General features: G+C 43.3%; 1 protein-coding gene across 3 annotated transcripts in view; it reads left to right on the forward strand.

The window, feature by feature from the left end:
* The window catches only part of ST7 (suppression of tumorigenicity 7), a 228,699-nt gene that overhangs the window by 125,453 nt on the left and 75,987 nt on the right, over window positions 1–27,259 (forward strand). For all 3 annotated transcript variants that reach the window (XM_039508628.1, XM_039508630.1, XM_039508634.1), the window contains exons 3-8: window positions 4,791–4,950; window positions 13,165–13,219; window positions 14,099–14,214; window positions 15,535–15,610; window positions 17,857–18,011; window positions 23,107–23,204. In XM_039508628.1, coding sequence (XP_039364562.1) covers window positions 4,791–4,950; window positions 13,165–13,219; window positions 14,099–14,214; window positions 15,535–15,610; window positions 17,857–18,011; window positions 23,107–23,204 — 660 coding nt within the window. The remainder of the gene's footprint in view (window positions 1–4,790; window positions 4,951–13,164; window positions 13,220–14,098; window positions 14,215–15,534; window positions 15,611–17,856; window positions 18,012–23,106; window positions 23,205–27,259) is intronic.

Here is a 27,259-nt window from a genome sequence, read left to right on the forward strand (position 1 = left end):
GAAAAAGCCTGTTGCTACAAAATCAATGGCTATCAATTCATAGCCAGCAATTACTGTACAAAATATAGGGTGGCAATTTACATAAAACAGGAGATCAATGAATATGTGGCTCTACCTCCTACAGCGCACAAAGAAACAGCTACGATATCCCTGCGCATCGGCAAGCTAATCATCATTCATGTATAAACCATCTGGTGCATAGTGGCCTCAACCAACTCTCCAAAATGCACAGGACCCTGCTGTATTTGTGAACAACTGTAATAGTCACCACACAGAATGGGCCCGTGCAGCAAACAATATTGCAGGTGAAGAACTGATATACTGGGTGCTGGCAAATTATATGCTTCTCCTTTTTTATACAAAACCGTGAGACACTTTCTATTTTTCAAGGTGGTGCAGAGGATACTGCTCTGACCTGATGTTCATCTCTAAAGATGATACAGGCACACCGATACCCCATTGCGGATCACCCTCAATGACTTCCCGAAGAGCCAGAACAGACCAGTACTGACCCCAAATCCCAGTTCTCTACTCAAAACTGGCACCGTGCTGGAACTTCATAAAAGCAGACTGGGCCACTTTCAGTATGACTGTGGACAGGACAATCTCCCATATTTTCCCAGTACCAAAGACTTTGACTGTTTTATTGTGCTCCTCATCTCTGGTGTAAAGAAGAAGATCCCCCGAAGACACATGTCATTGAACACTCCTTGGCTCTCTGCAGTCCAGCAAGAGCTCCTCCACAAATCTGATGAGTGTGGAGACCCAGAAATTGGAATCTCTGGATGCAGCAAGACAGAAATGGTGGCTTCAATGTGTAGAAGGTCTAAACTTCACACACTCAAGCAGACGCACCTGAAATCTGCTTGAGACACCTCGGGGCTGCAAATCCCACACAGGCCACTAGGCTGCAGGTGAAAGCCAACGCCATCATGCAAAACTTTTGTGGACATCAGAACAACCAGTGGACAAACAGTATCTCAGATAAGTCCAGCATCAGCCTTGGCAGGTGATGTCCAAACGCGCTCCATTGTCCCAATGGACATTGATGCAGTCATTGCAGCCACAAAATTGGGAAAAGTGGCAGGAAAAGATGGTATCTCTCCTGAGTTCCTATATAACCTTGGCCCACTCGCATGGAAATGGAGGATGCAGCATTCTGGAGTCTGGTGAAATCCCCCCATATGGAGAGAAGTCAAGGTCATTGCACTCATAAAGCCTGGAGAACCTGAAGATCACTCTTCTAGTTATAGGCCAATCTTCCTTTTGAGCACCACCTGCAAGGTGATGCAGTGTATGGTGCTGAACCGATTCAGGCCCACTGTGGATGCCAGCCTACCTAAGGAGCAAGCTGATTTTCAACATCACAGATTATGCTGCAACCAGTCCTGGCCCACACTACAAACATTCAGGGCTTGGCTACACTTGCAGGTGTGCAGCACTGGGAGTTACAGCTGTCTTCATACAGCTGTGTAGGGAAAGCGCTGGAGTGTGGCCACACTGACAGCTACCAGCGCTGCAGTGTGGCCACATTTGCAGCGGTGTTGGGAGTGGTGCATTATGGGCAGCTATCCCAGCGTTCAAGTGGCTGCAACGTGCTTTTCAAAAGAGGGGGTTGGGGTGGAGTGTGACAGGGAGCGTGGGGGAGAGAGAGAGGGAGGATTTTTGGATCCGACACTGTGTCAGCTCCCTGCCTTGCAAAATCTGACCATTTCCCCGACGCCTCATTCACTCTTAAATGCAAACAGCCTGCAGACCAGATAAGCAGCTGCTCCCACGGACTCCCTTTCCCCTCCTCCCCCTCCCCACCATGCTGTTTCTCTCCTAAAGCAAACACTAGCTGTAGACATTCATCCCCCTGCCTGCCTCATTCACAGCAAACAGGAGCTGTGTTTGTTTTTTAGATAAGCAGCTCCGGGAGCCCCCGAGTTCACAACAAAACAAAGAGAGGCATCATAACAAAACAAAGAGTTCTTTAGTTAAAAGCATTATGGGAAAATTCTGCTGGAGGCCAATTACAGCGCTTTTGGTGGCCACACTGGCGGAGCAGCGCTGCATCACCAGCGCTGCAATAGTTATACCCGAGGCAGAGCAGGAGTACAGCCAGCGCTGCAGCCAGGGAGATGCAGTGCTGTATGTGCCTTGCAAGTGTGGACGGTGTGTAAGTTGCAGCGCTGAAAACCCACCACCAGCGCTGCAACTCTCCAGTGTAGCCAAGCCCTAAGACTGGATTCCAATGAAAACTAAAGATCAGTACTGCTTTCATTGATCTGTCAGAGGCATATGACAGAGTCTGGAAGGGATGGTCTGCTACTGAAACTGGCCAAAGTGATTCCCCATGTGCAGAATCTCAGGTTGCTGTACACCATGCTCAGTGGCTGAAGGATGCGTGTATACCTTGCAGGCCAAACCAACAAGCTGCTCGCTTTGTATAATGGGCCAACAAAAGGCTCTGCATTTGCTCCAACACCCCTCAAGGGGTACACGAGCGATTTGCTGGAAACAATAGTGCAGAAGTTTGCGTATGCTGATGATTTGGCACTCACAACTCAGGCCTGAAGCTTTAAAGAACTGCTACATCTGACCTTAAGATCGTGGAGTGCTTCCAAAAGTGGTGGCTAAGACCAAATCTGAGGAAATTGGTTGTCTCTATTTTCCATTTTGATGGTAGAATCACACAAAACACTCTAACAGTTGAGTTTTCTGGTGAAACTGTGCATTATGGCCCAAAGCCAGCATATCTTGGTGTCGTTCTTGACTGCGCACTGACCTTTCATGACCACCTCGAGAAAGTAGCCTCTGAAGCAAAGACTCGCATCAACATTACTCAAGAGTCAGCAGGAACAAGCTGCCCTGGTCCTACAAACATCAGCCTTTGCCCTGGTGTATTCAGTTTCAGAGTACTGTGCCCCATGTAGACAAGAAGCTGCCATACCCAACTTGTGGATATGCAGCTGAATCAGACCATATGAATCATCATGGGAACTTTAAGATCAACATCTCTACCATGGCTTTCTGTATTAGCAAACATCAGAGCTCCATCGAAATATAGCCACAGCATGAGAACTTAAATGCATTGAAGACTATCCAGAACTTCCCATCCGGCAGGTTATGGATAATGTACTCCAACAATGCCAGAAATTGCAAAAATCATTGTGGACCATACGTGACCACTTCATGTCTCTGGATCTGGCCAGGAAATGGCAAAGCGTCTGGACCTTATCTATCATTCCAGACAAGCACCTTATTACTGAACCAACAAGCCGCCCTCCCTGTTTCGACCTGTCACATAGACTTTGGTTCACATTGAACTGCATCTGAACAAACCATGGAAGAGGTGACTACTTGATACACAAGTAGAAAATCAGACTTCCCTTTGTACGATGGTGGTGAGAACATCCAAACTATCAAACACATCATAACGCAGTATCCTAAATATGGATTCAAAGGTGAATTGGATGATATCCACAATGTCAGAGAGGAGGCATTGAAATGGCTTAGGGACCTACAACTGCATCTGTAGAATGTTGTTCTGCAGATGCCATACACATGCACGCACAAGAGAGAGCTCAGTAGAGTGTCATCGGGAGTGGGAGCATTCTCCTGCTGCACCAAAGGGGTGGTTGTTCATTTTCCCATGAGGACACATGAGGACTGGGGAAGAAGCATTACTTATCTGACAGATGGGATGGAGCGGGAGCAACTCAGTACCATGATGACCTGAAGGGTTATCTGTAGGAAATAATGTGGGGTCTGAGTTGAGGGGACTATAGTTGGTAGTAGGGAAAGGCTTGGGAGGGAAGGTGTTGAGTGAATCTGAACTACCATATAGAAACTGAACCTCCAAGTGGCCCTGCAGAGATTCGTTTAGTGCCAGCCCTCTGTGAACAGAACCTGCGGGTTGTCTTGAGTTACATATGTGAACTTAGCCCTGCAGTTTTTCAATAAATCCACTTACTAACTCATAGGGGAAAATAAGGATTAATAATGGGCTGATATTTTGTACAGGGTTTTGTAAGCGGTTTCAGGTATTGGGAAGGACTATACTCAGAAATATAGAAACACTACAAAAAAAGAGAAAAAAAAGGCCATTCATGCACAGTTTCCAACCTAATCAATACAAGGAAGTACTGCAAATTTTTCAAGAACCCTTTACCTGAATCATGTTACTAGACAGAAGTTTGGCTGCTTAATTCAAATATTACCTCAGAACCCTCTGAGATTCTCTCATTACTAATGTGTGTGTTTATAATTTTTTCAGTCAGAAAGAATTTTTACATTTATCTGAAAGAGTCTTCATTTTCAGAGCTGATTTTGTTTCCAGCAACACTCCTGTCAGAATATAATTTTTATTTTCATTATTAAAATATCAGGTGTGTGTGTGAGTGTGTGTGTATATATATAATATACAATTGTCCTGACAATGAAATCTATTAGTCAGTGAGATAATCTCCCAAGGGAAACTGGAGATTATAATACAAGGACCAATCCTGCATTGGCAGGGGATTCATTAGTGGTTCTGTAAATATGTGTGGGGAGGGAGGTATTGATTAGATAGTAGGAAAGCCAGAGTCTGTTTATTTTCATCTCTTTCCTTTTATGGCCTCTGAGAAATGCTGAGTGATAAATAAGAAATGTTAAGAATGGATAAATAAATGCTAAGAAATGTAAAGTAAAATCTAAATAGATGTGAGAGCATTAATAAAAATCATACTAATTAGACTCCATGGAGAACATGGAGAGACAAAATATATGCATTGGTAATGTGATATCCTTTGCTTCTGTTCTAGATATTTGAGTGGTGGTATTTTCGCAAGTATGGGACATCATTCATTGAGCAGGTCTCTGTGAGCCACTTGCGCCCTCTGCTGGGTGGGGTGGACAATAACTCCCCCAACAACTCTAACACAAGCAATGGGGACTCTGATTCAAACCGACAGAGTGTTTCAGGTAAGAAAATTCCTGTCTGCTGCAAACAATTAACTGTGAACGTCACTCTTTTTCTCTCCTGTTTAACTGAAAGAAGTTGGTGGCTTTTTACTATGCTTCCACTGCAGAAGAATGATAAAATATCCCCTTTGCTCACACTGAACATAGTTCTTGCTGGACGTTCATTCAAAATCTTCACTTTAAATTTTAATTGGTCTGCCCTCATTGTGTTCAGAAATTAAGTCATAGATCACTCGTAAAAATGATGGCTTTTACTGTTTGTTAATGCTGTACGCCTGCGCCCAGGAAAAGCAGAGTGAAAACCAGTTGTATATACAGACGTCTGTTTTATTTGTTTGGTGTGCTTTGGTATTTAAATTGGATTAAAATTTGGGTGAAATAATGTGAAACAACTGCAGTTCACTTTGTGTGGTGAAAAGCCGACCTCTGAGTTTTTAAAATTCAAATGTCTTGAAGTCAGTTCATAGGGAGTAAAGCAGAATTGATTGTTTATCTAAGGAATTTATCCAAGGAGAATGAAATATCTGTGATTATTAGTGAATGAAATATTAGTGATTAAGGTCCTGATACTGCAAAGAATTTCTCACATGTGTAGAGTTAGGTATGTACTTAAGTCTTTGCAGGATCAGGGCCTAAGAAGATGATGCCTGAAAGTCAAATTGCGTCCACGTCTAAATAGCACCACAGGGGAACTAGAGGAAGTAAGACATCCCTTGTACCCCAGAAATACATGCGCGCGCGCACACACACACACACACACACACCCCTTTCCTACATCTCCACTCAAGGCATGGAGGGGTAAGCCAGGTCTTTATACCTATCATGAAATGTTGGCCTCACTGAAGTCAATACTCCCATTGAAATCAATAGAGCTAGGATTTCACGTTCAGTGGGTGCGGATGGCTGGAGAACAGGTGAATGGAACAGGGGGTAACGATCTTCTGCTAGTGTAGACCAGCGGCAGAACGGAGCAGAATTGTACCTTCCTGAGGTACTGCAGAAGTGGTGCAGCTATGTGCCACCCTTACATAAGATAGGTTGTAAAACACAATCTTACCCTCAACCATGACCATGTAAGGCTAACTGTAAAATTGTCTTGTTTTCCAATAAGAGAAATTGACTAATTGCCCAGAGGTAATTATGTCTTCCTAAATGCTGATTGCTCGGATTATATTAGCATAAACCAAAGACAGACATTTCCCCTATACTTCTGAAGTTTCTTAGAAATGACACACATTCTTTTTACATTATTGTTGCAAAAGGCAAAGCAATTCTTTTTTCTTTTACAGAAATGCTTGGTTTAATGAGTCCATTATCAAGAAAATCACAGAAAGATGAACACTCATCTGCTTTGGCATTATATTATTTTTAACTTAATGTGAATAGTTCATAAGCACTGTTTGCTTTTCATTTTAGTAAGAAGTGGCTCACTGTGGTCTGCAATAGCTTAGAGGCTGGTTCTGTTCCTGGCTCTGGCACAGATTTGCTGTGTGACTTTGGGCAAGTCATATTCAGCTAGATTTTTGAAAGAGGCCTCTGTTTTTTGATGCCTACTGTGAGACACCTTGTGCTTGGTTTTCTGAGAAGCTAAGCACCTGCAGCTCCCATTAACTTCAGTGGGAGTGCTGGGTGCTGCAAATCAAATCCATGGTGTCTCAGCACCCAAAAACTGAGGTCCTCAAATTCAGTGATTACTTCTGAAAATTTTGGCCTGAACTGTGTTGTGTCTCTCTAATAACAGCTGTATTATCTCTCTGTACCCCTGTTGTTTCTGAAGTGCTTTGAGATCCTTACATGAAAGGTCTAGATGTGAAAATTGTTATTTATTTATTCATATTATTCTGGACACAGGAGCATTTATTTGCTCTGTACTCATATGAAGACAGCATTAGCACAGAAGAAATAAGCCGTGTAAAGTAGTGATGAAAAGGAGGGTTGTGATATAGTTATGGTATTGGACTTGAATTTAGAAGATTGGGCTCCAATTCCTGACTCTAGCACAGACTTCTGGTGTGTGCAGATCACTTAAAGGCTAATTTTCAGAAGTGCTCAGCACCTGCAGCTACCACTGTCTCCAGTCGGAGTTGTGGGTACTCAGCACTTCTGAAAATCAGGGTCTTAATCTCTCTGTGCTTCATTTCCTCATCTATCAAATAGGGATAATAGAACTTGCCTATTTTATGGGACTGTTCTGAGGATAAATATATTATTGCTTCCAGGGTGCTTGGATACTCAAGTGACAGGGGCCGTATAGGTATATAGACAGAATACCAGGGGGGCCAATATAATCTCTTTCTTAGAGACTGTTGAGGAATAAGATCCTACAGAAATGACACTATGGTCTATGCTTCCCTTGATTCATCAAAATCCGTGTCTCTGTTACCCAGTTAATATTTTTATGTAGGTAAATGTGTGACTTTTGAAGACATGTAACTGCTTTTTGTTAAGAAAACTGCAGATCCCTTCACACATATATAATTGTTTTAGCCCCATCTTGCCGTTCAACACATATGTGTTAGGCCTTGTCTACACTGGTGGCGGCATGTAAGGTACAGGCACTACATATGTAGCAGCATGCCACAGTGACAAGCAGGCTGAGTCCACACTGCGGTTTGTAGCTACGCGTCAGTGAAAGGCCCTAGCAGTGGGTAGACAGTGAGGAAAGGCTCTTGCAGCTTGGAGCCTTTCCCCACTGGCTCCCCCACTGCCAGAGTCCTTCCCCGCTGCTGGAGCTTTTCCCTGTGGCCGGGAAGCAGCAGGACATTATGCTGCTAAAAACCGCAGTGTAGATGGGAGTGGCACTGCTTGGGCACATGGAGAACCGTGTAGGGTACATATGCTAAGTTTCTGGCATCTCAGTACTCCCCTCACCTAAGCCACATCTCACCATCTCCACTGCTCTTTATACCCATGCTAGGGGGCATGCAATGTATGTACTCTATGCACTGCTGTAAGGAGTGTGCAGTGTAGACATACACTTAATATTAGAAACTCATTTAGCTTTCATAAGGGTTGTGTCTCTAGAATCGGTTCAGATTTCATTAAATTTATCTCCTCTTCAGTATGTCAGAATTAAAGAATCGAGGAAAAGTCTGTGAAAATGAAAAAAATAAATAAACGAGAAAGGGTATTTGTTTAGATCTGCTACTTTTATGTCAGTAATCTCCATCATGTTTCTTGTTAAATATCAGTAGAGTGTATTTCACTCCTGCTCATCTAGGTTTATCAGAAATTCAACAGCGTTCCCAAGTTAAATACGTTTGGTAACCTCAGCAATCTTGGTCTCCACTGGACATTTTCTACATTATGTAACCTGCACATAGCTTAGCAAAGTTCAGCAGCTGACATTCCCATCTCAGGAGAGTTAAAAGACTTACGCAGCAGCAGTGTTGTACTGTGGACCAGGGTTGGCCTGTATTGACAGAGAGTATGGGAAAGTGCAGCACATGCCTGTATGTGTCAATGCTTTTAACCACACTTCAGCAAGTCCAAAATATACTCAAAATTTTATAACAGACGCTCTCAAACCTCTTGCCAAGATTTTCTGCTGTAAGGAAATAGCTGAAAGAGCTCTTGCATTTCAATCTGTATGCATAGAAGTGCTGTGTGACAATCACTTGGTCTCTCTCTGCCTCAGTTCCCTACCTGTTGAATGGGGACGATGGCCCTACCCTGCCACACAGGGGATATTGTGAAGATAAATACATGCAAGACCGTGAGGTGCTCAGATAGTGTGGTGATGGGGTCAGATAATTATCTAAGATAGATAGAATATTCCATCAGAACCACTTCCACCTTTGAGTCCTCTTTCAGGAATTCGATAACATCTATGAGCCTGGGTGCTGCACTTTAGGAAGGACATGGATAAATTGGAGAGAGTCCAGAGGAGAGAAACAAAAATGATTTAAAAAAAGTTTAGAAAATCTGACCTATGAGGAAAGGTTAAAAAAACTGGAGATATCTAGTCTTGGGAAAAGAAGACGGGGGGGACCTGATAACAGGCTTCAAATATGTTAAGGGCTGTTATCAAGAGGATGGTGATCAATTGTTCTCCATGTCCACTGAAAGTAGGCATAATCTGCAGCAAGGGAGATTTCGGTCAGATATTAGGAAAAACTTTCTAACTATAAGGGCAGGTAAGCCCTGGCATGAGCTTTCAAGAGATGTTGTGAAATCCCCATCATTGGAGGTTTATTGAGAACAGGTTGGACAGATATCTGTCAGGGATGCTCTAGTTTATTTGGTTCTGCCTCATCTTAGGGGTCTGGACTTGATGACCTCTCAAGATCCCTTCCATCCTATATTTCTATGATTCTATGACTGTACATCAGATCCTGTGAATTCCTTAATAATGCCGTCATCTAATCCCTCTGGAACAACTACATGGTGTTCGTATCTTCCAAAAGAAATCAGTACTCTGAACTTCACTGTAGAATGAGTGCCTGAAAAGACAGAATACTCTTCAATAAGACCTATCTAGTTATTCAGTAATTGGAACACTACTGTGATCTATCAATATCCTATAATATGATGTAAGAGATATGCTTTCCAGACTATTATAAATCAAAATAGGGATATTCCCTCTAATTTCTAAATCTAAATGACTGAAGATGTCTGTTCTATGTTCGATTCCCCTCTGTTTTCTTATGCTGGCATTTGTTTACTGAGTGTAGCAAATATCCTTGTCATCAGAATACTAGGACTACAGCTGCTCTGTTCAGACTCTGTTATGAGCAGATGCAAAGATAGAAACAAAAAAGGGAGCATCTTCTATAACCAGCCAAACTAGTGCCCAGCTGCTCCCAGGATAGGGGAGACTGGAAAGGCAGTAAAACACCATTTTTCCCAATTTGCACCACCCTAACCAGGTGTTCTGACTTCTTATGCACCCAAGGATTTAGTCCAATAACTTTAAAGTTAAGCAATCAAGCAAAAAGAATGACATCACAGTCATCAAGCCAGTGTTAACTGCCTTCTTTCCTATTTATGGCAATCAGAGTAACCGGACCATTTAATTATTCTTCAGGGACTGAGATGTCTGATTTTACCTTAATAAGTACTATAGTTTGAAAAATCATATTTTGTATTAATCACCAGAGACAAGCTTGGCAAACAACCACCTTCTCCAGCTATACTAGAGGATGGTTGGACAACGTTCAAACACCTCTGTTGTTGCAGGTGTATAGTCTTCTAACCTTAGCTGGCTGCTGTAGTGATTTAGACATGAACAGGGAAGCATTTATCTTCTTATAGTGTTGTCTTTATTGTAGTAAGTTGCAATGTTTTGCTATCAGAAAGTAATATTGAGGTGAGAATTTTATTGCGATAAGATATTTCCTTTTTAACAACTGCCATTGCTTTTCCTATCCCTTTCTTTTTTTTCTAAAGAGACATTGTGAGCCTGCATAGGCCCCAAATCGTACTTTCCTTAGAAGTGATGTAATCTAATGAAGAGACTGCTTTGGACATTAAGTACCTAAAATATAGTAGAAATCCTCCACTCCATCACCAAGGGCCAAATTCGAGTTCAGATACTTCTGCAGTGTGGAACCACAGCTGGAGACAATACAGCTCAGCAGGGCTGTGGAGAACCTACTCCTATCCTGAGGAAGGGAGGTGTTACATTTGGAAGGACTTCATCCAGGAGACCAAATAAGGACTCCATGCCAGCCATTCCCTCTTGCTGCCTAGGAGGGCCCAGTCCTCTGATTTGGCTGAGCTCTGCTCAGCACAGAACCCAAAGGGATGAGAGTGTAATGGCAAATGTAGTCATGTAACACCTTTCTGCTGCCCTCCAATGCCAAGGCACACAAAAGGCCAGTATGGAGGAGCCTAGGGGTTAAGCCAGGATCTGTTCAAGGCTGCTCTAAAGTTACACCTATCTGTTTTTAAACAGAAATATTTCATTAAATGTGAACCATATTTTATGAGTATTAGAACACCCACTAGAAATATAGAGGAACAATAATTAAATTAATCCCAGGCCAGTGGTCCAGAAATATCCAACATTCTTGCAGAAGTAACAATGCACTCCCCCGATTGGCGTTCTATCAATGATCTCAACTTCAGTACTGCCTACTGCCTCTTCGGCAACAATGTAATGAATCTAAATACCATACCTGCCTGAAACAAGACTACTTGTGGCTAACAACTCATTGATAATGAAACAGGAAGAAAGTAAAAAGTGCTCTCCTGCAACCATGTTTTTTTCCACCAGTGTTTTTGCTCCCTCCAAACTCCTGCCTTTTGCCACATCACTATGGGTACGTCTAGACTATCTGCCGTATCGGCAGGTAGCGATCGATTTCTTGGGGATCGATATATCGCGTCTCATCTAGACGCGATATATCGATCCCCGAAAGCACTCCCGTCGACTCCGGAACTCCACCAGTGCGAATGGCAGTAGCGGAATAGACAGGGGGAGCCGCGGACGTCGATCCCGTGCTGTGAGGACGAGAGGTAAATCGATCTAAGATACTTCGACTTCAGCTACGCTATTCACGTAGCTGAAGTTGCGTATCTTAGATCGATTCCCCCCCCCCAGTGTAGACCAGCCCTATGTCTTACACATATGTTATCTAATTTAGGGCTGACCCTGAGAGCTGTTGACATCTGCAACTCTATTTTTCAGACTGCCAAAGGAATCGCTGCAAATTTATGCAAGATGCTTTCTCTCCCTGCCATTCCAACACCACTTCTCAATCAGGCCTGGACATAGCAATGGAGAATATGAAAAGAGCACTGCTTGACTCCCATTCTATATTTCTATTTCTCATTGTTGTATGCAGTGTTGTTGTAGCCCTGTCGCTCCCAGGATATTAGAGAGACAAGCTGGGTGAGGTAATATCTTTTATTGGACCAACTTTTGTTTTGTCTCTCTCACCAACAGAAGTTGGTCCAGTAAAAAGATATTACCTCACCCAGCTTGTCTCTCTATTTCTCATTGTGACAGACTAGGGTATTCATTATGTCTCAGGATCAGGCCTATGTATTATAAAACGCATAGATTAGATACCTTGTCAACTTACCATCATAGTGTAGACCTTTGCTGCAGTGAGGTCCTGGTGAGTTAACATGATGCCATTGACATTTCATAGTAGAAAATTTTCAGGTTGACATTTGGTTGTGATGAAAAGTAGCCTGATAAAATGTCAGTGATGCAATATTGCTGGCAAAACAAGGCACGACAAGTTCTTGCAGTGACTTGCGTGATGTATATTACAATAAAGGGTCTGCAGCAAAATTATGTGCTACCACACAGTGCATCTCTGAATCTTTTGGTTGCAAATATTGGGTCTGATTCTGGTCTCACTTTCATTGGTGTAAATCAGGAGTGATTCTGTTTCAATCAGGGAGTTCCACTGGTATAGAATTTGTGTAAGTGAAACCAGAATCAGGCTTTTGTATTTGGGAAGCTGTAGGAATTAATGCTATTAATCTTGTAAACTCTGTTCTAAATGGTATTATTGTTGGGGATTTTCTTGAGTCTCCCTGCCTGTGAGATGGATTTGGATATGAACGTGGGGAACTTGTAATCTTATTTTATTTTTGTATAAGAGGAGCAAAACATATGAAACTCTTTTAGTGTTCCCAAGCCTTTGCTGTGAACTTTCCTCTGCCAATCAATCTTAGCATCCCTTGTCAATCGTGGGATGGTTATAACTCAAGCAAGGTCAGCAGCTGGTGCCACAGGTTTTTTTTTTTTTTTTATAATTTCAAATGCTGAGGAGGAATTAAAGCAGCCAATTGTAGTTGAGATTCTCACTGATTTATAACAGTAACTAGACAATGAAGTTTGCCTCTAGAAATAACAAGTCCATAGGGACATGATTAATTACAGGATTTTTCAACACAATAATCCCAGATATGATCCTCCCCCACTGCCCCATACTCATTATGGTAAATGTGAAACCTGGCAGTAATCAAAACAGTCATTTTAATCTTCCGTTTGAAACTTTGTTAGGGATTGTTTTCTTGAATGATATAATTTGTTAACCCTAAATTATAAGGAAATCATTGTTTGAAAGGGATAGAGTGAGAAGATACATTTACCTGTATCTTCATGCCTTTAATTTGCTATTTGGTTGTGTGGGAAATAAAAGCAGACCACCACAACTTCTTAGAGGGTAATTGATGTTTCTGATGAATGTCAATGTTAAGGTTGTAATTTTGGGGAGTATCATTAATGTATATTTTTGTTTCTCCTTGTGACAGAATGCAAAGTGTGGCGAAATCCATTAAACCTATTCAGAGGAGCTGAGTATAACCGGTAAGTGTCACAGGAGTCTGTTGTGCAGTAGCTTAGCCCTGAGAAGCGCACAGAGAACATTCTAAACACCAAGCAAAATACCTTTTGGACAGCATTCAGCTATGCCTCAAGTTTTCAACCTGTGTTCTCTACTTGGTAAATGTTTTTGAATGGGAAGGAATTTAGCTCCATTTTCAAGAGCCCAGTAATATAGTTAGAACACCTACAAATCTAAATATTTTTAAAGGGTCTGGTATTTGTTAACAATACAGTGGCAGTTCCGTTCAAATAGATTGTAAGGCCTGGTCTACACTAAGGGCGGGGGTCGAACTAGGGTACGCAAGTTCAGCTACGCGAATAGCGTAGCTGAACTCGAAGTACCCTAGTTCGAACTACTTACCCGTCCAGACGCCGCGGGATCGAAGTCCGCGGCTCCAAGGTCGACTCCGCCACCGCCGTTTGCAGTGGTGGAGTTCCGGAGTCGACCGGAGCGCGCGGGGAGTTCGAACTATCGCGCCTAGATTAGACGCGATAGTTCGAACTCCGAGAAGTCGAACTCACTGCGTCGACCCGTGCGGTAAGTGTAGACATACCCTAACAGAGTAATTGAGTGGGTTGTAGTTAGCTTCTATGGGTCTTAACTTTTGAATACGTCTGTATTCATTTCCAATGTGTATTTTTCAAGATACTGATTAGCCTATGTGAAACTACTGTAGCTCCTTCAAAGGACAAGAAAATGCACAAAATGTAGAGAACAATTATACATTGGTCGGGAGGTGGACTGGATAAAGTAATAGGTCATGTCCATCTCTCATTTCTAGGATTCCCCTTTGGTATAGATTTGCTGTATGTGTGTCTTCTTATGTACCAAAATGTCTGACTTTGTTGGTGCCTTTACAGATATACGTGGGTGACAGGAAGAGAACCTTTGACCTACTATGATATGAATCTTTCAGCGCAGGATCATCAAACGTTCTTTACATGTGACACAGATCATTTACGGCCTGCAGATGCCAGTAAGAAAATGCACTTTTTCTGAGTGTTTAATGGTAGTTTTAGACTGGGGTTAGCAGAAATTTGTCTCAGGGATCAACTTTCTTCAAACAGACTAGCAAAGGCAAGGGCTTGATCATATTTCAGTGATGCTCCTCTGGGTAAAAAATTGGGAATTTGTGGAGTCACATTATTAATGTGTAGATTTCAAACAAATAATCATTTACTTATGTGCCATTTATTGCTTGAGAGACACTTCACTATATTTTGTACTGTCTGTCACTAAAGCCATTCACGTTTACAAAGACTCAAGTTTCCCTCCTACTTCCAGCAATGGTTTCTGACATATACAGAGGTAAAACAAGTTGTTATACCATCTGGTGCAATGCCAATTTATACATTCTGGGTCAAATTCAGCCCTCATTTACACAGGAGCTACACCCATGTAAGTGAAGTAGAACTCAGCCCTATGTTTTACTGGCCCACTGAAACTGGAAGCTGTAGGGAGCAATGGAAACTGGAAATTATAACCTGCTTTGATTCAAGAGATTCTAATTGTGTTAAATATTTATTGAATAATGCATTAGATAATACTTTGCAATGCAAAACAATGACTTACAGATCCTGAGCCCTGCCCCATGGTCTCTCTGCCTCATGCTCAGTCCCAAGCTCTTACCCTGAGAGGAGTCATGCTGAAGAGCACCATCTCCATCAGGGGCCAGGCAGTTCTGGGACTCCCAGGATCCATCCTCCTTCTACATCTCCACTTCCCCAGGAAGCACCAAAAGCTCAGATCCAATCCTCCCACCCTCCTGCGGACTGGGGGCTCCCAGTGCCCCTCGGCACCGGAAGGACTGCCAAGGGGTGTGTGTGAGAGAGAGAGAGAGAAATGGCCAAGCAGGTGCATGGGGTGGCATTCAAATTTGACCTGGCCGCTCCTCTGTCATGAGGGATTCCTTGCTGGGCCTAATTTACAGTTCTGGTCGGAGCGGCTGGGCTCCCCTGAAACTCCCCTTGTTGCACCCCTCCTGGGAGGAAGAGAGTCCCTATGCTTTCTCCCTCCCCTTTAGTGCAACAGTGCAGCTTTATGCGTGATCTAGCCCTAGTCCAGATTTAGCTGTAAACAAAGGTTTAATTAAATGAAAGATTAACCATAGGGATTGAGGAGAGCAACTGAAATGGATTGTGTCTTTTGAGTGACTGACTGAACCTCCTGGTTTGTGAAACGCTCAGCAGTGAGTCAAACTGAAAGCAATTAATCGAGTTGTTGTTGTGCAGTCAATTCTCCCTGTTAATGCTGCAGTGACTGACATGCCACCGTTTTGCTTTGTTTTAATGAATAGTAATGCAAAAAGCCTGGAGAGAGAGAAACCCGCAAGCCAGAATTTCTGCAGCACACGAAGCCTTGGAGTTGAATGAGTAAGTGACAATAACATAAGAATTATTTCCTGTCATTTAAAAATCCACTGGATAATATCTTAGGGCACTGATTTTTGCCAAAAAGATTTTTATTCTTAATTACAGGCCTGTCACAGAAAGACCAAGACACTGTGAGGAAAGCCAAAGCTGTATGTTGTAATAGCTCTGCATTTATAAAAGTGGACCTTATTGTATAGGTGCTGGGGAAAAGTTGCAGGGGACAAGTTCCAGGAACCCATAATGGATTTCCTAATATATGATCATTTCCTCCTTATCTGTTTGTGTGGCATAGCATGGCCCCTTTGGCACTTGCTGATGCAGCAGTTGTAGGCCCAATGCAAAGGCCAATGAGATGTCAATGAGCATGTTGAAGTATTAAACATATTGCCTCATGATGAATGATGAGTATATTTGGCAGAGGAGAGGTGGCACCAGATAGTTCCCTATTGGAGTTGGGGATAGGGTGACCAGGTGTCCAGTTTTCGACTGGAACACCCGGTCGAAAAGGGACCGTGGTGGCTCCGGTCAGCACAGCCAACCGGGCCGTTAGAAGTCCGGTTGGTGGTGCTGCGGCGCTAAGGCAGGCTAGTCCCTACCCGTCCTGGCTGGCACCATGCTGCGCCCCGGAAGTGGGCAGCAGGTCTGGCTCCTAGGTGGAGGGGCCGTGGGGCTCCGCGCGCTCACCTCCCTCCCCCCGAGCACCAGCTCCACACTGGGGAGCTGGGGTGGTGGTGCCTGCGGGCAAGAGTGGCGTGTGGAGCCTCCTGGCCCCCGTGTTTAGGAGCCGGACCTGCTGCTGGCTGCTTCTGGGGCATGCGAAGCGCAGTACTAGGACAGGCAGGGAGCCACCTGAGGTAAGCCCACACCCCAACCCTGAACCCCCTACCCCAGCCCTGAGCCCTGGCCCCCCAAAGCCAGAGCACCCTCCTGTACCCCAAACCCCTCATCCCCAGCCCCAGCCCAGAGCCTGCACCTCCCCTGCACCCCAACCCTCTTCCCCAGCTCAGAGCTCCCTCCCACACTCCAAATCCCTTGGACCCACCTCCCAGCTTGGAGGTCCCTCCTGCACCCCAAACCCCTCATTCCCAGCCCTACCCCAGAGCCAGTACCTCAGCCCAGAGCCCTCATCCCCTCCCACACCCCAGCCCCCTTCCTCAACCTGCAGCCCCTTCTCATACTCCAAATCCCTCATTTCTGGCCCCACCCTGGAGCCTGCACCCCCAGTTAGAGCCTTCACCCCAACCCCCTGCCCCAGCCCAGTGAAAGTGAGTGAGGATGGTGGAGAGCGAGCCACTGAGGGAGGAGGAATGGAGTGAGCGGGAGGCGGGGAAGGGCAGGGGCGGGGCCTCAGGGAAGGGGTGGGGGTAGGCTGTTCAGCTTTATTTATTTATCTATTTTGTTTGATATCATGTAAAAACATGCAAGTCTATAGGATTTTTATTGTCCATGAGTCCACTATTAATTTTTTTTAATGAAAAATCATGGATTTCTATGATCCCACAATCAGTTCATTTCAATGAGGCTTTCTTGGCATGACAAGCAATACAAGTGCTATAAAAGTGTATAAAAAGAGAATGACTCCACTCAGGTATCTGCCAGAAGTAGTTTTACATTCCAGGCTAAGGTAAACTGACTGCATATTAATCAGAGAAAAATAACCTAGTGATTGATCCCTTGTTTTCTCTTTGGTTATTTTTCTCTGATTTTTCTAACTACATAAAACAATGAACAAATGTAAAATATTATCATATGATTGGGTGAACATGGCTTTCTATTGTATTTACCTTTGTATTTTTTCTTATTTTATTGTAATTGGTTCAGTTCTTTGTTTCTTTTCATACAGCAAAAACATTTAATTTTAAAAAGATCAAAGATGTCCCATATAATATGCTGACAATAATAATACTTAGAACTAAAGATCTCATGTGAGTTGATGATGATGATGTTAGGGCCAGATCTGACCACCCTTATTTACATAAAGCAGTACTTGTACTTCACGAGCAACTTCATTAGTTTCGTTGGGACTACTCCAGTAGTTAAATATTCTTCTGAATAAGTCAGAATGTAGAATCTGGCCACTGATGTAGTTACTGTACAAAGATTTGTCAAAAAGGAACCTGAACAAAACAGAATTTCTTATATATTTGATATATCCTTGCCAGTCTGCATGTGTTTGTGTTTGATAGCTAGGGATTGACTTTGCTGTCTCATGAATTATTGCTTTTTGTCATTGATCTCATTGACAGGTGTGCCACTGCTTATATTCTCTTGGCTGAAGAGGAAGCAACAACTATTGTGGAGGCAGAGAAGCTGTTTAAGCAGGCTCTGAAAGCAGGAGAGGGCTGCTACAGGCGTAGCCAGCAGTTACAGCATCATGGAGCCCAGTATGAAGCCCAACACAGTAAGCCTCTTTGGAATTTCTTCAATAATTCTAGAGAGTAAGAGGAGAATTTCTTCAGCCTGCTAGGAATCTTTTTATTCAGGCTTGACTTTCTCCTTTCCCTTGCGCGTAGTTTAGTTATTTATACCTATGTGAAGTGAGAGTAAAATGACATTGTTCGCTTCACACAAGTGTTTGTGAGTACTCAAAGTACAAGGCAATGGAGAATTGGGAACATCTCTAACAATTATTGGAATTTGGTCTGAGTCTTTATATTCTCTTTCAGTTCTTTTTGCCTGGTTTTCTCATAATCTCAGCAGTGATACGAGTAAAAATATAAGTCATCACTCAGGCTGCGATTCTGTCACAGAGGTCGTGGAAGTTATGGATTCTGTGACTTTCCACAACCTCTGTGACTTCCGCAGCTGCAGCGGCCAGTGCAGCTGGCCACGGGGCACACAAGGAGCTGGCCGCAGGGTCAGCTGTAGCAGCCAGTGTGACTGGCCCTGGGGCTGCTCCAGCAGCAGCAGCTGTGGCTGGCCCCAGGGGTGTAGCCTAACAGCAGTCCTGGGGGCGGTCCCAGTCGTGGGTGGTCCCTGGGATCAGCTGCCCAGGGCCACCCAAGCAGCAGCGGTCCTGGGGGTGCCGGAGCAGCAGCCCCAGGGAGCCCCCGAGCATTGGTCCTTGGAGCAGCCCCAAGAGTGCCTATGCAGCAGTGGTCCCAGGGGCAGATGGAGCAGTGGCTCCAGGGAGCACCTGAGCATTGGTCCCAGGAGCGGCCACGGGGATCGCCCGAGTCGCAGCGCCCCAAGGGCAGTCCTGGAGGCCATCATGAGAGCGATCCCTGGGGGCCACGGAGCAGTGGGCCACCAGGGTCAGACAGCCGCCACCACCACTGGAGCAGGGGCCCCCCAGAGCAGCATGGCCCAGGAGCAGAAATTTAGTAATGGGTATTTTTAGTAAAAGTCATGGACAGGTCACGGGCCGTGATATTTTGTTTATTGCCCATGACCTGTCCATGACTTTTACTAAAAATACTCATAACTAAATCTTAGCCTTAGTCATCATTTGTTGTTTGAACGTGTCCCAGTTACAGCTGGAAATGGGCAGTGCATATCAGAAAACTAGACAGCCACTGTAGCCTGCATTTTCAAAAATGACTAGGGATTTTGGGTGCCCAAAGGTAAAACACCTTAAAGAGACGTGATGCCGAGAAAAGCAGGTCTGTTTAAGGTGACTCAAATGAGACTCCCAAAATCACTAGACAGTCTGAAAATTTAGGGCTATATTGTAGGTGGCTGCTAAGGGACAAATGAATATACTTGGTGGTAGGTCTGGGAGATCATGTCTAGATGGACTGAGTGTTCTGCAAGTTGTATCCATTTCTCAGTCTTTCACCAGCTGTAAAAGCCAGTACATAACAACTTAGCTTTATATGGTATATAGGGTAAGGCTATTGAGGAGACACATTCATTAAAGTGACATTGGGAAAGTTAGAATGGATAGATTAAGAGAGATCCCCATATGGGCTGAACAGAAACACAAAACAAAACAGGAAAATAAGTCAAACACTGGAGTAATAGGTAGCATTGATTAAACTTTTAGATAATTTTTTGATTACTAATTTATTGACTAAGTTTGATAAAGCAGATTTAGTGGATATGACAGACACATGATGTTTGTTAGGTGCTTCATATACCTATATCTATCTATCTATCTATCTATCTATCTATCTATCTATCTATCTATCTATCTATCTATCTATCTATGTCACTGTCAGCTAATGAACAAAAGATTGTGAAGCCACCAGATCTAAATTATTCTTGTCCTACTAAGGAGGTGAAGGAGAAAGCCAGAGAACAGCATAAATACAAGTACGGACATATATGTAGGCATCCACATTCCTCTGGAACGCGAATTCATAGTGTTAGGCAACTTCACATATTGGAAGATTGCCTATAGAACTCACACATAGTGGAATTTTTGACAGACCTCTATGATCTTTGGTCCCAAAAGCACAAACAAGTCTATACCTGAAAACATGAACTTTTTAAAAGTTTATGATATTATTTTATATCCTTATTGGATATATAATAGTATTTAGAATGATACATTCTCAATGATTTCACATTTTTTGAGAAAATAGGTACGTATAGTACTTGACCTCTCCAAGCATCTTTCAGGCACCAGCAGATTTATGGTTCCCCATGGAATCTTGATTCTGCTCCTGTATGCATCTATTCTGTGCTCTGAGTAAGGCAGAAGTTATGTGGAAAATATAATATTTGATCATGTAATTAAAGACTGTCATAATGCGTGTGAACAAGGGACCCCAATCAAGACACTGTAAATCTGGCATTTCCTAACTTTCAAGTGCTTGCCTTTGCCACCTAAATAAAATGGGGTGGCAGTTTCTATGCAAGTTTCTATGTTATTTTAAAGGAAAAAATAAAAATGAATTCTATTAAATACAACTGTAACTGTTCCTGAGGAACAAAAGCCAGAGAGAGGCTATGACAATTATTAACAGTTTCCATTCAGCTTTTGCTGAGATATAATTTCATGGAACAAAAAACAAAAAAAATGACACTTCTGTAGCCTGATGGCATTCCCCCTGTGGAACATCAAAGGTCTACTGCAAATAATGGCTTCTCAAAAAAAGGTCACAAGGTCCTTTATCAGAGAAAGTGTTAAGCATACTAAATGTAAGGGTCCTTACCCATTCCCCCTATAATAGATAAAAGTATGACTGGACCAACTCTCAGCTTCTAAAAATTGCAGTACGAAGAGATAAGCAATCAGTTCTATATGGGGAATCAAGGAGTTCATCTGGTTAAGCAGCTCATTAATTTCCCTACATGTATTCCCCTCATTCCACTGACAACAGATGAGTTTGGGTCTTCGTAGACAGTATGGCCTTGTGATGAAGAGACAAGTCTGAGAGTCAGAATACCACTAGCTTCCTGTTTGACCTTGAACAAGTCACTTAATTTCTCTGGCTGTGTCTACACTAACAATTTTCTTAAGATTTCCCATCTTTGCACTACCACATTTGGTAGCAATGGTGTGAAAGCAAAGCATAGACAGGCCACCACATTTTAGTCACTGTGTCATCTCACTGTACTCAGAGTAAGTCTAAATGGCATAGTAGTTCAAATGCTGGCAGTCACCAGGGCTGTCTGTCTATACTAGCATTCTCACTGTTGATACCACCAACGGAGTCGAACCAGCAATAGTGCAACTGTAGGAAGTTTTAGAAAAATTACTAGTGCAGACAAAGCCAAAATGACTCACTTTTCCCCATCTTTAAATGTGTCGATGATACTTTACCTCACAGGAGTGTTGTGAGATTCAATTCATTATTGAGTGAGATAAAGGTGAAGGCCTATGCACCACTTAATTCCTACTTAAAATCTACTCTAGTGACTGATGTCTAAACAGTGTGCTGACCCTTTGCACAAGGGTGAGTTTCACTGCTAAGTATTTATTTATTACTTTGTTGCCAAACCTTCATGACGCTGTTGGGGTGGGAAGGAGTGGACATGTTAGTCTTTCAGAAGTGGAATCCATGATATTCCTTCTTAAACCCTAGCAAATGCCTACATTTATGTGCATGTGTACATACATTCATGCGCACACAATATTTAATGTTCTAAACAGTAAAGCTCTGGTTTTTAAAAGTGACTATTGATTCTGGGTGCCCAAGCTGACACACCATGAAAGGCTCTGAATTTTAGAAAGTGCTGTAAATCCTTCCTTTAAAGGGCCTTTTAGATGTACCCCAAATCACTAGTCACTTTTGAAAATCTTGGCTTAAAGGGTTATCTTGATGTCATAATGAGAAAATACACATGACTATTTCTTCAATCAGTATAACTCTTAAGGAGTTCCAGTTTGACAGATATGCCCTATTAGTTGCACCATATATAGATGTTGAAAACAGATGTAACTAATGAGTCTTTTATTAAATATATAGGACTCAGTATAGAGATAAGTATTTTATAAAATAATATAAAATACAGCTGAAGAAATTCCTCCTTCTGCATTATTTATTTTCTCTTCTAAAGTCAGACCTTTCAACCTGTTGCTTAATCTATTTGAAAAGTATAATCACAGCTTTAAAATAATTTGTAGGTACTTGGAATGTTTTCAGCACACATCTTGTTCTTATTATTAAACACTTGAAAATGTTAGGACTATTGTCTCAAAATCTTTAAAGGCTGCATGTTCTACATGAAGATAATCTCTAGCAGGTGTGTTATATTTTCTTTTTATGGTAATTTTATAGACGATTAACTATATGCACATTTCCTGTTGGTCCAAAAGCATGTTAGAAGGACATATTATAATTATAGTCAGAGAATGATTCTTGGTTCTCACAGAAAGAATAAGACAAGAATCTAATGGCTTATCTTCCATGAGAGCCATTGCTGCAGCTAGTTACTTTTTGGTGCCTTCTTTGTTATCAGAGCATTTTCTCTTCCATAATATTGTCATATCTGGAATCTGTTAATGTCACGAGCAATGGGGCAACAGTAATGTAAAGCAGAAATTCAAAATTAACTGCCTTTCCTTATAATGAATGTATGGTGTTTAACCCATACAAAGCCTAATGCAGAAGGTGACATTCACTTTTATAGCCGCTCTGCAGCAGCCTATTATCTTTATCAAGTATTGACTGCTATACTAGTTGATAAATAGGCAAGTAGAGTAATTTGTTGCTAACTGTAACACTGCATTTGTTTTATGTATTAATTGACAAGCCTTCCCCTTCTTTGATTGTTTTATGCTGTAGTATTCTCATGTTTAGAAGACTTCTATAACTTGAGGGCTGACTGTACTCCATAGACATGGGACCAAATGATGGTCTTATTAATACCAATGTATATCTGGAGTAACTCTGTTGACTTCAGAGGAGTTATACCAGACCTAGGCCAGTGTAACCAACAACAGAATTTAGCCCCATGTTCTTCGTTGCATTTACTATAGTGTCCTTATTGATCAAAAATGATAAAAATGCGGAGGGACAGCTACAGTTTATACTATGTGGGCATGTTAAATGGATCTTTGCTTTATGTATTCTTTTTTAATCTTTTTTTCTTTTTCCCTTCTCCAGGACGAGATACTAATGTGTTAGTATACATTAAGCGGAGGCTGGCAATGTGTGCAAGAAAGCTGGGAAGGACCAGGGAAGCTGTAAAAATGATGAGAGATGTGAGTCTGGATTTGTATTTATAGCTACGATTTAGTCATGGAGGTCACGGCAGTCACGGATTCCATGAGTTTACCGCACCTCCGTGACTTCTTCCGCTTCAGCTGTCAGCAGCTGAAGCTGGGGCTGGAGGCGGGACTGTGCGTCCCTGCCCTGCTGCAGCTGGGGCTGGATGGCTGGAACCAGGATCCTGCAGCCCCTGACCTGTGGCTTGGGGGGTTGGAGGGGGGGGCTGCAGACGGTCTGTGCACCCCTTTCCCACAGCTGCAGCCAGCTTGGGAGCAGGAACTGTGCGCTCCCCGTGGCTGCACCCCCTGGTTGCGCTCAAGCCCCGCGGTTTCCATGAATTTTTGTTTAGCGCCCATGACCTGTCTGTGACTTTTACTAAAAAGAACCCTGACAAAATCTTAGCCTTATTTATAGTTGCATGTAACTATGTCCTTTGAAAGGAACAGCATAGAAATGATGTTCAGTTTGCTTGCAGATTACATGTATAGCTGGCAATAAGAATGCTGCTGATAGGTTTTTGTGTCTAATTTATATATAAACTATGTTAAAAGAAGATTATTAAGGTTGCAAGGTAAAGTAAGGAAAATGCTAGGAAATGCCAGGATTCAGGTTGCTTGTACAATCTTAAACCAGCCCCCTTGTTCACATGTATTATGATGCAGTCTTTAATTACATTATCACATACTATTTTTCCACAGGATCCCTGCCTCATTCAGTCCATAGAATGGATGATGTTGATTTAATGAGCTGTTCAATACATGAGTTTTATCCATATTGGTCAATGTGTGGCCCATGCCTTATTTACTACACACCATTCAAACCCTGCTTTGAAAACAGAATTTTTATCTCCTCATGGTCTTTTCTCTAGCATTCATCACTATAGGATGTGAGTGCTTCACAAACAATTAATTTAGTTTCACAATACCTCTGTAAAGTAAGTGGTATTATTACCCCCATTTTACAGATGGGAAACTTGAGGCACAGAGATATTATGATCAAAAGTATCCATAATGTTGGGTGCCTAATTTGAGAGATGTAGCTCCTGATTTTCCAGAGTACTTAGTATTATATAGCCCCTTGTATGTCCTTAGCACTGCTCCCATTGGCTTCATGTGCAGGTGTGAGTGCTCAGCACTTCTTCAGATCAGACCCCAGGATCTCAAGTCAGGTGGCCAGAAAATGAGGAACACACAGTTACCGACAACCTGTGAAAAGTTTGGTTTAAGTGACTTGCCCAGCATCACATAGGAATTCTGTGGCAAAGGCAGGGATAGAATCTAGTTCTCCAGGGCAGAATTCAACTGTCTTAACCATGAGATCATTCTCTCTCTTCTTCCAATCCCTGGTCTCATTCAGTACACACCTTCCAACTTCTGCAAAAAATGGAAGCGGGTGTCCTACAGACAACAATCCCCTTCCCTACACAAGCTGATTCATCCCCAGAGCAGGTCCATGCCAAACTGGGAGGGATTGCAACTGCTTTGGAGGATAGGTTCATATTTCAAAATGATCTGGACAAATTGGAGAAATGGTCTGACGTAAACAGGATGAAGTTTAATAAAGACAAATGCAAAGTGCTCCACTTAGGAAGGAACAATCAATTCACACATACAAAATGATAAGAGACTGTCTAGGAAGGAGTACGGCAGAAAGAGATCTAGGGGTTATAGTGGATCACAAGCTAAATATGAGTCAACAGTGTGATGCTGTTGCAAAAAAAGCAAACGTGATTCTGGGATGCATTAACAGGTGTGTTGTGAGCAAGACACGAGAAGTCATTCTTCCGCTCTACTCTGCGCTGGTTAGGCCTCAACTGCAATATTGTGTCCAGTTCTGGGCACCACATTTCAAGAAAGATGTGGAGAAATTGGAGAGGGTCCAAAGAAGAGCAACAAGAATGATTAAAGGTCTAGAGAACATGACCTATGAAGGAAGGCTGAAAGAATTGGGTTTGTTTAGTTTGGAAAAGAGAAGACTGAGAGGGGACATGATAGTAGTTTTCAGGTATCTAAAAGGATGTCATAAGGAGGAGGGAGAAAACTTGTTCATCTTAGGGCACGTTTACACTTACCTGCTGGATCGACGTGGCAAGTTCGACTGCTCGGAGTTCGAACTATCGCGTCTGATCTAGACGCGATTGTGTTCAACCGAAGCGCTGAACCGAACTCCTCCTCGCGCAGGCAGGAGCGGAGGAGGAGTCGAGACCTTGGAGCCGCCGGCCGCTGAGGGGCGCCTGGCGAGTAGTGGAGTCGGAGGAACTAGGGTAGTTCGCTTTCTATTCATGAATTCCGTTTCACCCTACTGAATTCACTACTTTTACCACCAGACCACCGAGCCTCTAAGGGTAGAACAAGAAGCAATGGGCTTAAACTGCAGCAAGGGAGGTTTAGGTTGGACATTAGGAAAAAGTTCCTAACTGTCAGGGTGGTTAAACACTAGAATAAATTGCCTAGGGAGGTTGCGGAATCTCCATCTCTGGAGATATTTAAGAGTAGGTTAGATAAATGTCTATCAGGGATGGTCTAGACCAGTGCTTCTGAAAGTGGTGGTCCGCGGACCGGTACCCCGCGAGCCATCGGCTGCCGGTCCGCGGTGAGTTTCCTCATAAGAGCGTCGAATAGGATAATAATATGGCACTGGTCCCTGGCACATTGGAAAAAAAATTGCCGGTCCCCCACATCAGATAGTTTGAGAAGCACTGGTCTAGACCAGGGGTCGGCAACCTCTGGCACGTGGCTCCCCAGGGTAAGCATCCTGATGGGCCGGGCCAGTTTGTTTATCTTCTGCGTCAGCAGGTTCGGCGGACTGCGGCTCCCACTGGCTGTGGTTTGCCGTCCCAGGCCAATGGGGTGGGGTGGGAAGCGCCTGGCCCACAGCAGATAAACAAACTGGCCCGGCCCGCCAGGGTGCTTACCCTGGCGAGCCGCAGGCCAGAGGTTGCCGACCCCTGGTCTAGACCAGTGCTTCTCAAACTATCTGATGTGGGGGACCGGCAATTTTTTTCCCAATGTGCCAGGGTCCAGTGCCATATTATTATCCTATTCGACGCTCTTATGAGGAAACTCACCGCGGACCGGTCTAGACAGTATTTGGTCCTGCCATGAGGGCAGGGGACTGGACTCGATGACCTCTCGAGGTCCCTTCCAGCCCTACAATCTATGAATCTATGCACTGAATGACACAGGGGTCCTGTTGAAAATGTAATTAAATTGTGTATCATAAGGCATGTGAACAAGGGTGCTGAATTAAGATTGCATGGGCAGTGAAAATTTCCTATGTTTAAAAAAAAATTAAAATTGAAAAAAACAAACATTCCATCCTATGGATGGATCATCATCATTATCATCAGATATAGCATAATCCTCTATCTCTTGAGCTAAAGGAGTGACCAGTAACAATAGTAGGTTGTCATTCTTTAAGTGAACCAGTTCCAGAGGGGGATGAAACACTTTGCCAAAAGGTTTCACAGATAATTGCTAGATGGCAAAGGAATATTGAAACTCGGGAATGCAGGTTCTACAGTGAAGTGTGCTCAGTGGTTGCAGACTCTTTTGCCCTTGTGTCCCCCAGCCTTTCTGTATCCCCTTTGTCTCCTATTCCCCACCTCTTTCCCTAGCTCCTGCTATCCTCCTGGGTTCCTCCCTGCTCAGTGCTTAAAGATCACGATGGGTTGCAGGCCCAGGAAACAACACTTATAAAAAGGGAGGTGGGTCACTGAGGGTGCACATTTTAAATACCACCTGGGAGAAAACCCCCTTTGATTGGCTACTTTCCCTACTTGCCCACAGGAGAGCAGCAAATCGGAGATGCTATAGGAAGCAGGCAGAGTTCTCTCCCTCTCCTCTCAGGAGAGGGCACCATTGTCACAGGATAGGAGGGCAGAGGAGGCAGCAGAAAGTCCAGCAGCTCAGGGTTGCTCTGCTCCCCCCTCCCCTTCTGTGTGCAATGGGTTGGCACCGCTGTTCCTTTCCTCCTTGTCTCTCCTTGTTGGCAGCACCTGGCTGGGGAAAGCAGGGTGAAGAACCCTAGTAGTTTCAGGAGGCGCAGA

This window comes from Mauremys reevesii, linkage group 1, assembly GCF_016161935.1.
Source record: "Mauremys reevesii isolate NIE-2019 linkage group 1, ASM1616193v1, whole genome shotgun sequence".
NCBI lineage: Eukaryota > Metazoa > Chordata > Testudines > Geoemydidae > Mauremys > Mauremys reevesii.